General features: G+C 39.8%; 1 protein-coding gene across 1 annotated transcript in view; it reads left to right on the forward strand.

Annotated features, from left to right (window-relative positions):
- TAOK1 (TAO kinase 1) overlaps positions 1-12419 on the forward strand; it is a 107387-nt gene that overhangs the window by 84019 nt on the left and 10949 nt on the right. Inside the window, exons 17-19 of the mRNA XM_018064345.1 lie at positions 1400-1639; positions 7563-7775; positions 8655-8837. Of these exons, the coding sequence (XP_017919834.1) occupies positions 1400-1639; positions 7563-7775; positions 8655-8837 (636 nt within the window). The remainder of the gene's footprint in view (positions 1-1399; positions 1640-7562; positions 7776-8654; positions 8838-12419) is intronic.

A 12419-nucleotide genomic window follows, 5' to 3' on the forward strand; every position in this document is an offset into this window, starting at 1 on the left:
TCTTGCCTAGAACGAAAATTTTATGAAGTCACTGGTTTTGTTTTCTTCCAGTCTTTATATCCCCTACGTGTTACCATTTAATACTTTCTTTATAATCATGTACTTAATTGAGCAAACATAGAAACTCTTGTGTCAGGGAAAACAAACATTCTCAGTATCAGGGATATCTCTGAGCACAGATTAGCTTATTTCCAAGAGTGGCTTAAAATAAACTTCAAGTATAGCATAATTGTTCAAATTTACTAATAATTAAAGAAATTTGAATTAAAGTAGTTGCATCAGTTAAATAAGAACAGTTTAACAGACTGGCAACATTGAATCCTAGTAACAGGTTTGGGAAATGTGCAGTGTTTGTAAGAGTATAAATTAATACTGCCCTTTTGGAGCTCATATGCTTTTACCTACAAATCCACTTCTAGAATTCTATCCTAAAGAAATAACAACATGATTATATGATGCATGATGCATCAACATTTAATGAAAATTTTTTAATAAAGCAAAAAATGGAAAATTATAGTATTTCAAAGCAGAAACCTATGGTGAAACTTAAAGATCTGTATATACTGATCAGATCTGGATATATGTCCATTATATTGTTAGCTGAAGAAAGCACATTACATGCCTATGTTGTCTCAGTTTTTTAAACTATATGCTTTTGTATAATAGTTGTTTCACAGTAGCATGGGGAAGGTTGGGAAGCATTTTCTTCAAACTGTTGTCCTTTGCAGAAGGGTTTGCAGGGGCAAAGGGAACAAGTTTGACGTGTATGTGTTTTACACTTGTTCTTTTTAATCTGAAAGAAAAAAAAAGGAATTAAAACATTTATCGAGCATCATGTGCTAGGTATTATTCTGAGAACTTTCCGTTTATGAATTCATTTCATCCTCACATTAAATCTGTACAATAGCTATACTATTATTTCTTTGGAAAGTGATGAAACTAAAGCACAGCAGGTTTAAACAACTAACCCAAGGACTCGGTGACTGTAGGTAGCAGAGCCAGGTCCATGTTCTTATCCATTACACTATACTGGGTATACTGCATGTAATAGAATTGGATAGGACACTCTGAAGAAATTCATAAAATGGCTTCGGGGTTTTCTTCAAATATAAAATTCAGAAAGAAAGAAAGAAGGATGTTATTAAGTCTACTGAGATTTGATATGTTTTAAGCTTATGGCATAAAATAGTATTAATGAATAGTAAATACTAGAATAAGGAAATTTGTCTTTACTAATGGCGCATTTACTACTGTGTAGGTCATAAAATCTGATATTTACTGTGCAGTCATTATTGAATCTGGGATTACATCTTTTTCCTGGTTAATCTGTTTCTTAGGGTTTTTCCCCCTGGCATTGTTCAGCGATAAATATACCTTTGTCTTTTGTATTATGGATTAGGAGTTAAATAAAAGACAGACTCAGAAGGACTTAGAGCATGCCATGCTACTACGACAGCATGAATCCATGCAAGAACTGGAGTTCCGCCACCTCAACACAATTCAGAAGATGCGCTGTGAGTTGATCAGATTGCAGCATCAAACTGAGCTCACTAACCAGCTAGAATATAATAAGCGAAGAGAACGAGAGCTAAGGCGAAAGCATGTCATGGAGGTTCGACAACAGCCTAAGAGTCTGAAGGTACCTTTAGCCTAAGCTAAAGTTATTTAAGTAACGTGTCTGTGAAATGAATGATGATTTTAAAGTTAGCAGCAGTAGGGCTTGGTATAGAGTTGTTTGGTGTTTAACCTTTACTTTCTCTTTCTTATTGTTAACCTTTTCAGTTTGAAAGTTTATAAACACTAGTGTGATCTTTGCAGATACGATGTAAAAAGTGAGGCAAAAAAAAATGTTTCACAATTATAGTCAGGCTTTAAAGAGAATGTCTGCTTTTGATGACAAATGAGCTCAAGATTTTCTATAAAGGAGATTGTTGTTACTTTACTAGGGAAGAAAATGACCATTTCCTCTTAGTTATGTATCTGTATCTATTTACTCAGTTTGAACCAAACTGGCTTGATTTTAACATCAAGTTATTCCATTTTTGTTTCCCTAATAGTTGCAACTTCCAACTTTCTCCAGGAATTTGAAGGAGATCGGGGGCATCAGTTTTAGCACTTATGTGATTTAACTGGTCATCTGAATTAAATTCACCCATTCCAGTCCATTTTAGTTCGCTGATTCCTAGAATGTCAGTGTTCACTCTTGCCATCTCCTGTTTGACCACTTCCAATTTCCCTTGATTCATGGACCTGACATTCCAGGTTGCTATGCAATATTGCTCTTTACAGCATCGGACCTTGGTTCTATCACCAGTCACATCCACAACTGGGTATTGTTTTTGCTTTGGCTCCATCCCTTCATTCTTTCTGGAGTTATTTCTCCACTGATCTCCAGTAGCATATTGGGCACTTACCGACCTGGGGAGTTCCTCTTTCAGTATCCTGTCGTTTTGCCTTTTCATACTGTTTATGGGGTTCTCAAGGCAAGAATACTGAAGTGGTTTGCCATTCCCTTCTCGCAGTGGACCACATTCTGTCAGACCCCTCCACCATGACCTGTCTGTCTTGGGTGGCCCCACACGGTATGGCTTAGTTTCATTGAGTTAGACAAGGCTGTGGTCCATGTGATCAGATTGGCTAATTTTCTGTGATTATGGTTTCAGTGTGTCCCCCCTCGGATGCCCTCTCACAACACCTACAGTCTTGGGTTTCTTTTACCTTGGTCGTGGGGTATCTCTTCAGGGCTGCTCCTTACCTTGGACAAGGGGGTATCTCCTCAGGGTCACCCCTCCTGACCTTGAACGTGGAGTAGCTCCTCTCGGCCCTCCTTTGCCCACGCAGCCGCTGCTCCTTGGATGTGGAGTTGCGCCTCTCGGCCGCTGCCCCTGACCTCAGGCATGGGGTGGCTCGTCTCGGCCACCGCCCCGACCTCAGGCGTGGGGTGGCTCGTCTCGGCCGCCGCCCCTGACCTCAGGTGTGGGGTAACTCGTCTCAGCCGCTACCCTAACCTCAGACGTGGGGTAGCTCCTCTCGGCCGCTCCTGGCCGTCACAGCCTGGCGCTCTCGGTCACCACCCCTGACCTTGGGTGAGGGGTAGCTCCTCTCAGCCACGCTTCTGCTCAGTCCATCACAGCCGGGACGGTTCTGCATGGTCCATTGACCATTATATCTACTACGGTGGGCAGGAATCCCTTAGAAGAAATGGAGTAGCCATCATGGTCAACAAAAGAGTCTGAAATGCAGTACTTAGATGCAATCTCAAAAATGACAGAATGATCCCTCTTCATTTCCAAGGCAAACCATTCAATATCACAGTAATCCAAGCCTATGCCCCAACCAGTAATGCTGAAGAAGCTGAAGTTGAACAGTTCTATGAAGAGCTAAAAGACCTTTTAGAACTAACACCCAAAAAAGATGTCCTTTTCATTATAGGGGACTGGAATGCAAAAGTAGGAAGTCAAGAAACACTTGGAGTAACAGGCAAATTTGGCCTTGGAGTACGGAATGAAGCAGGGCAAAGGCTAATAGAGTTTTGCCAAGAGAATGCACTGGTCATAGCAAACACCCTCTTCCAACAACACAAGAGAAGACTCTACACATGGACATCACCAGATGGTGAACACCAAAATCAGATTGATTATATTCTTTGCAGCCAAAGATGGAGAAGCTCTATACAGTCAACAGAAATAAGACCAGGAGCTGACTGTGGCTCAGATCATGAGCTCCTTATTGCCAAATTCAGACTTAAATCGAGGAAAGTAGGGAAAACCACTAGACCATTCAGGTATGACCTTCATCAAATCCGTTATGGTTATACAGCGGAAGTGAGAAATAGATTTAAGGGACTAGATCTGATAGACAGAGTACCTGATGAACTATGGACAGAGGTTCGTGACATTGTACAGGAGACAGGGATCAAGACCATCCCCAAGAAAAAGAAATGCAAAAAATCAAAATGGCTGTCTGAGGAAGGCTTACAAAAAGCTGTGAAAAGAAGAGAAGTGAAAAGGAAAGATATAAGCATCTGAATGCAGAGTTCCAAAGAATAGCAAGAAGAGATAAAAAAGCCTTCCTCAGCGATCAATGCAAAGAAATAGAGGAAAACAACAGAATGGGAAAGACTAGAGATGTCTTCAAGAAAATTAGAGATACCAAGGGAACATTTCATGCAAAGATGGGCTCGATAAAGGACAGAAATGGTCTGGACCTACCAGAAGCAGAAGATGAGGTGGAAGAATACACAGAAGAGCTGTACAAAATGGATCTTCACGACCCAAATAATCACCATGGTGTGATCACAAATCTAGAGCCAGACATCCTGGAATGTGAAGTCAGGTGGGCCTTAGAAAGCATCACTATCAACAAAGTTAGTGGAGATGTTGGAATCCCAGTTGAGCGATTTCAAATCCTGAAAGATGATGCTGTGAAAGTGCTGCACTCAGTATGCCAGCAAATTTGGAAAACTCAGCAGTGGCCACAGGATTGGAAAAGGTTAGTTTTCATTCCAATCCCAAAGAAAGGCAATGCCAAAGAATGCACACACTATTGCACAATTGCACTCATCTCACATGCTAGTAAAGTAATGCTCAAAATACTCCAAGCCAGGCTTCAGCAATACATGAACCGTGAACTTCCAGATGTTCAAACTGGTTTTAGAAAAGGCAAAGGAATCAGAGATCAAATTGCCAATATCCGCTGGATCATGGAAAAAGCAGGAGAGTTCCAGAAAAACATCTATTTCTGCTTTCTTGACTATGCCAAAGCCTTTAACTGTGTGGATCACAAGAAACTGTGGAAAATTCTGAAAGAGATGGGAATACCAGACCACCTGACCTGCCTCTTGAGAAACCTGTATGCAGGTCAGGAAGCAACAGTTAGAACTAGACATGGAACAACAGACTGGTTCTAAATAGGAAAAGGAGTACGTCAAGGCTGTATATTGTCACCCTGCTTATTTAACTTATATGCAATGGCACCCCACTCCAGTACTCTTGCCTGGAAAATCCCATGGATAGAGGAGCCTGGTAGGCTGCAGTCCATGGGGTCGGACACGACTGAGCAACTTCACTTTCACTTTTCACTTTCATGCATTGGAGAAGGAAATGGCAACCCACTCCAGTGTTCTTGCCTAGAGAATCCCAGGGATAGGGGAGCCTGGTGGGCTGCCGTCTATGGGGTCGCACAGAGTCGGACATGACTGAAGCGACTTAGCAGCAGCAGCAGCATAATACATCATGAGAAACGCTGGGCTGGAAGAAGCACAAGCTGGAATCAAGATTGCCAGGAGAAATATCAATAACCTCATATAGGCAGATGACACCACCCTTATGGCAGAAAGTGAAGAGGAACTAAAGAGCCTCTTGATGAAGGTGTAAAAGGAGAGTGAAAAAGTTGGCGTAAAGCTCAAGATTCAGAAAACTAAGATCATGGCATCTGGTTCCATCACTGCATGGGAAATAGATGGGGAAACAGTGTCAGACTTTATTTTGGGGGACTCCAGAATCACTGCAGATGGTGACTGCAGCAATGAAATTAAAAGACACTTACTCCTTGGAAGGAAAGTTATGACCAACCTAGACAGCATGTTAAAAAGCAGAGACATTACTTTGCCAACAAAGGTCTGTCTAATCAAGGCTATGGTTTTTCCAGTGGTCATGTATGGATGTGAGAGTTGGACTGTGAAAAAAGCTGAGCCTGAAGAATTGATGCTTTTGAACTGTGGTGTTGGAGAAGACTCTTAAGAGTCCCTTGGCCTGCAAGGAGATCCAGCCAGTCCATTCTAAAGGAGATCAGTCCTGGGTGTTCATTGGAGGGACTGATGCTAAAGCTGAAGCTCCAATACTTTGGCCACCTCATGCGAAGATTTGACTCATTGGAAAAGACTCTGATGCTGGGAGGGATTGGGGGCAGGAGGAGAAGGGGACGACAGAGGATGAGATGGCTGGATGGCATCACTGACTTGATGGACATGAGTTTGGGTAAACTCCAGGAGTTGGTGATGGAGAGGGAGGCCTGGCGTGCTGCGATTCATGGGGTCGCAAAGAGTCAGACACGACTGAGTAACTGAACTGAAGTGAATTTAACTGGGATTTGGGGAGTTCTGGGGTACCCATGTCAATGGAATAGGTGATTGACACCTGTTACCTGCTCTGCTGTTTCATCTGCCATCCAGATGATGATTTGTCAATGTTAGATGAGTAACTTAACATTCCTCTTGTGTTCATTTGAGTCAAACATTAAGGGGTATAGTTTATTCTTGGTACAAGTATTACTATTCTTATAGGAAAAGCACATTTTTCAAGGGTTTTATTTTTCCCTCTCATTAGACTAGTGGTGTGGAATAATTACAGTGTTTTCTTGACACAATATTTAAAAATAAAAACTATTAAAGGACTGAAGGCTATTATACAGAGGTAGGAAAGAATGGCTAAATGTCATTGTCCCATTCCTGGCTAACTTGAATATTATTTCAATATTGTTAACCAAGAACAGTATTTAAGAGTGGTGCCACTAAACATAGCTGAACTAAGAGTTTCTCTTTGTAGCTAGGCATTTCTTTACCTTTCACAGGATGGTGGTAACTTAATGACTTGGTTGGTACAAAATATGAAAAGTGTGTATTTGATATTTTGGTATTTATTGGCAGAGGTGGTGGAGAGAATGAATAGTTACTTCGTTGAAAAGTATGTTACTTTGGTTTTATATGCATTTGTTGCACACTGAATCAACCAGTCAATATTTCAGCTATAATTTCTGCCTTGTGAAGTACATGAGTAAATTCTCACTTGTAGGCTTGAACAATATACCTCATAGAAATATATCTCATCTTCTCAAATTTTGTTCAGACCTGAGTTCATAGAAATAACTAACCTGTGATTAACCAAAAAATAAAGCCAAACCACTTTGTCTCTGAACTCAAATTGTTTTACCTCCCAAATGTCTTGTTCATGTCTTTTATCATCACCTCAAGAAGGGCTGTCCCCTCCCTTGCCCCACAGTTTATTCCCCTTAAGGAAAAGATAATTATAATAATGTTAGTCAGTTACTGATAGCCTGCTTTTGTGGGTTCTGTCACAGACTATGTAGTTACAGTTGAGATTGTCATTAAAAGAAATTGGAGCAAGTTGTCTCAGATAAGGAACAATAAATATGCTTATTTTCTGCCTTGGAAATCTGGTAAGATATTGTCTGGCCAATAAGAAACTTTTGTATCTACTATTGTTAATGCATGAGAAGAAATTTAATTTTGTGTCATCAATATAAATAGCAATCAAAATTAATTTTAATATTTATTTGTAACTGTTACCAAAATAATGAGTACTACTTGAAGTCATATGAAAAATGAGGTACTTGGTATTCTAATGTTTTAAATTAGAGCTTTTGTAATACATAGAATCTAATGGTTTGCCCTACTAGCAACATACTGTACCTGCAAGCTTATGATCTAACCATTTTGTTTTTCCCTCTTCCTTTCTCCTAGTAGCCTTTTATTTTCATATAAGCATCAGGTATACCAAATGCCATATGTTAAAAATTACATATATCTTTTTTTTCCTTCTCAGTCTAAAGAACTCCAAATAAAAAAGCAGTTTCAGGACACCTGTAAAATCCAAACCAGACAGTACAAAGCATTAAGAAATCACTTACTGGAGACTACACCAAAGAGTGAGCACAAAGCTGTTCTGAAACGGCTCAAGGAGGAGCAGACCCGGAAGTTAGCCATCTTGGCTGAACAGTATGACCACAGCATTAATGAAATGCTCTCCACCCAAGCAGTGAGTTTGTGTTATTTAGGCAAAACAAATTCAGGGCCCCTTTCCTTCCACCCCCTGAATGAAGTCTCAGTAATTAAAACACTAATAGGAAGTGGTAACTCTCCTACAGCCTGGGAAATAGTGGTTATCTGTATTTTTCCTGTCTCTGTATTGTTTGGAAGTAGGCATGATTTATATAGAATTCTCATTGATACATTTATACATGAGATTCTAAATAGGCTCCTTGCCAGTGCCTCTCAGGTGTTTAGTGCATATCCCAAGAGTATACCAAGATTAGAGCAACAGCTTCATTAGGCATTGGACAAAAAGTAGTACTGTATTAGAAATCTAAATGGTCACATTTTAATGGAGGCAAATACAAAGTATTTTCTATATAAGTTTTGTGAACTTTTTCTTAAAGGGCCAGTAAATATTTTAGATTCTGTGGGACAAGATACAAAATTGAGGATATTATGTGAGTACTTATAGCCATATAAAATGTAAGAATCATTAATTAGCAGACTATAAAATTAATTAATTAAAACAGGGAACTGTCCAGACTTGGTCTGGAGCTATAGTTCGCTGGTCCCTGTTCTATAATTATTTTCATTGTGGAGAATAGATTCAGGATCTTATATCACTTAATCAGATTCTAGATTTTTCTTAAGAAAAGTATGGTTATTCAGACATCCTCCAAATAGTATATGATAGCTTTTGTCTTCTTGTTATCATCATTGGTTACTGTGCCTTCCTTTTTCAGAGATGTTTACTCCAAGATACAAGAGAGAACAATTGTCTATCCTATAAAAGAGTAGTCTGCCTTTTCTCACACCTTCTTTCCATAGGTCTTGAATAAATAGTTCACAGTAGGATATATCTGTTTTTTTCCCTCTCTTTCAGCTGCGTTTGGATGAAGCACAGGAAGCAGAGTGCCAGGTTTTGAAGATGCAGCTGCAGCAGGAACTGGAGCTGTTAAATGCATATCAGAGCAAAATCAAGATGCAAGCGGAGGCACAGCATGATCGAGAGCTTCGGGAGCTTGAACAGAGGGTCTCCCTCCGCAGGGCACTCTTAGAACAAAAGGTATAGATGATAGAAGGAAGTTATTTGCTAACATTTGCTTTCATCAGAAGAGTTTTATAAATATATTTTCATACTGAGAGAGGTGGCATTTGGTTGTTTTCACCATACCATATTTCCTTAATTCTAATTTTGTAGTGTTTTTCTTTAAAATTATTGATTCAGTAATGAACCTTAATGAATTCTAAACATCAGGGAAATATAATTAAGTAGTTAATACTGCTGCTGCTGCTGCTGCTAAGTCACTTCAGTCATGTCCGACTCTGTGCAAGCCCATAGACAGCAGCCCACCAGGCTCCCCTGTCCCTGGGATTCTCTAGGCAAGAACACTGGAGTGGGTTGCCATTTCCTTCTCCAGTGCATGAAAGTGAAAAGTGAAAGTGAAGTCTCTCAGTCATGTCCGACTCTTAGCTATCCCATGGACTGCAGCCTGCCAGGCTCCTCTATCCATGGGATTTTCCAGGCAAGAGTACTGGAGTGGGGTGCCATTGCCTTCTCCGGGTTAATGCTAGAGGAAGGATACGGAGTTATGTGAAGACAGTTGAATTGTGAGTGAGTACCTCTGCTGAGTTCCTCACTTTTTTTGTGTACCTAGCTCTACCTAAAGAGGTTGGTGAAAAACTTAGATAGAAAACTTCTTTTCTTAGAAGAAAAAGAACTTTAGTAGTTGCCTGAGAGAGGCAGAGGCAAAGGATTTGGAATATATACTTTACTCTTATATCCTGGGCCTAGAACCATACAGACTGGTGGAAGAGTACTAGGGCACAGAAGGTAAAACTTGTTCTGCACAAGCTGAAAATGTTACTTCTAGATGTATCTTCCCCCCCCCCCTTCTCTCTTTTAACTTATTCTTTGTCAGATATATTAGAGAATAGAACTAGAAGCCCCAAATTAACTTCCATTTTTTAAGGTATTATATCTGTGTTTTGTGTGTGTGCGCATATTTGTGGGAAAAGCTAATGGACAGAGATTTAAAAATTTTGAAAGATAAAGGAAAGTTTTGTCATGAGAAGTAATAGATTACCAGTTGTACCCAGGATTCAGAGCTATGTTCAGAATTCCTGAGCCATAAGTTCCCAGCAGGTGATTAGTCTTAGGTCCAATGATCCTTTGTATGTTAGTACTTGCCTAATTTATTTAAAAGTTGTCATGGTTTCTAGACCATTGATCCATAGATTTTCCTCTACTTCCAGTAGTTCTTCTGATAAAAATAGAATGCCTTACTAAGTTAAAAATATAGTCTTAAAATATAAATAGGATATTACTAATAGAATACCTAAATAAAATATTCCTTTCTGTCACAATTCTTATCAGTGGCTTCTCCGAGGGGTACTTGCCTCTAAAAATTATCTCACTTATGTTTCCCATTCATAATGGGAAAGATAGAAATGCATATAAATTTTGAGAAAAGTCTAGTTTGTCCCACGTACAGGTTTCATAAATCTGATTCGAACTTGCTTATTAAAATTCAGTCTAAAATATTGTCTCTTATGCTTCAAGAAATTACCATTGGACTTCTGTGATGGTACAGTGGTCAAGACTGAGTGACTTCACTTTCACTTTTCACTTTCCTGCATTGAAGAAGGAAATGGCAACCCACTCCAGTGTTCTTGCCTGGAGAATCCCAGGGACGGCGGAGCCTGGTGGGCTGCCGTCTATGGGGTCGCACAGAGTCGGACGCGACTGAAGCGACTTAGCAGCAGCAGCAGTGGTCAAGAATGCACCCGCCAATGCAGGGAACATGGGTTTATCCCCTGGTCCGAGAACACCCCATATGCTGCGAGGCCACTGAAGCCTGAGTGCTACAGCTGCTGAAGCCCACACACTGAGAGCCAGTGCTCTGCAGCAGTAGAAGCCAGCACCGTGAGAAGCCCGCACACAGCTACTGGGTTGCAGCCCCCACTTGCTGCAGCTAGAGAAAGCCCACGCAGTGAAACCCAACAGTGAAGACCCAGTGCAGCCTAAAATAATAAATAAATGATTTATTTAAGAAAGGAAACTCCCATGGTGTTGTAAGAGAAATATTGGCACTATTTCCAGTCAGCTCCCCCACACCGGTGGGTTCTGCATTAATGGATTCAACTGACAGATTATGATAAAAGTATTCAGGGGAAAGAAAATTCCCGAAAGTTCCCAAAAGTTCCGGAAAGCAAAACTGCAATTTGCTGCAAGCCCCAGCAACTATTTACATAGTATTTACATTGTATAGGGTATTATAAGTAATTTAGATACGATTTAAAGTACTGGAGTAGGGCTATGTATTTGTATTTTTAGCTCCACCTAGTGGTTCAGAGTTAGTGCTAATTAGTATCTTACACAGTCTTATTTCAATATATGAGCTAAGTGGACATGTTCTTCAGAACCCAGTAAAATGTGTGCGTAAAACTGATATGCACTGGTCAGGGTGCAGTGGCACTCTCATACATAGTTAATGCATTTTGCAAAGCAACTTGGAAGTATATATTGAGCTTTGGAAATGTTACATATTTAAGACTTTGAAAATTTATTCTAAGGAAAAGAAATCCAACTATAGGAAAAGTAAGATGCATAAATGTGGTAATTATAGCATACTTCATAATGTTTTAAAATACATAACCATCTAAAACAGAGCTATAATTAATTATAGCCAAACCACTTAATAAAATCTTAAATGATGGCTATAAAGATAGTATTAATATAGAAAAATGCTTATGATGTATTGAATAAAAGTGAATTGAAGTAATGCTAGTAGTGGCTACATAATATGGTAGAATTTTTTTTTTCTTTTTTTACTTTTTTGTGAGGGGAGAAGGGCATACTGTGCAGCATGTGGGATCTTAGTTCCCTGAACCAGGAATCAAACCTGTGCCCCCTGCAGTGGATATGCAGAGTCCTAACCACTGGAGCCAAAGAATTCCCTCTATTTTACTTTTTTAATATGGCTTATAGTAATTTCATAAGAGAAAATACGTTCGATTAGTATTACAAATAATAAAGGAACAGTAGAGTGATAAATCTATAAATCTATTTTGAGTTGCTTCTTGATTTTTAGGGCTAATATTTACATTTCAACTGAAGTGCATGACAGTGAAGCAGTTTGGGATCAGTTGGCAGCTACCAAGGCAAGGTACCCTCTGTACAAAAACCAAAAAATCTTAACAACTATATTTTCTGCACTTTGTACTTACTGGCTATACAGATAAGAAACAGTCATCTGAAAATAGAGGTGGAACCAGAGTGAATATTAGTTGTTTCATGCTGGGTAATTATCTTTGAAGATTACTTTACTCTCCAAAGAATCAAGAATTGTTCCTTAGGTTTGGCACTAACAGAGTAGGGTTAGGGTTAGGGCTTCCCTCGTTGCTCAGCTGGTAAAGAATCTGCCTGCAATGCAGGAGACCTGGGTTTGATTCCTGGGTTGGGAAGATCCCCTGGAGAAAGAAATGGCAACCCACTCCAGTATTCTTGCCTGGAGAATCCCATGGACAGAGGAGCCTGATGGGCTACAGTCCATGGGGTCATAAGAGTCGGACACAACTTGACGACTAAGCCACCACCACTAACAGAGTATAACAAGTAAACCTCATCTGGCTCATATGAAGCCCT

Source organism: Capra hircus, chromosome 19, assembly GCF_001704415.2.
Source record: "Capra hircus breed San Clemente chromosome 19, ASM170441v1, whole genome shotgun sequence".
NCBI classification, from domain to species: domain Eukaryota; kingdom Metazoa; phylum Chordata; class Mammalia; order Artiodactyla; family Bovidae; genus Capra; species Capra hircus.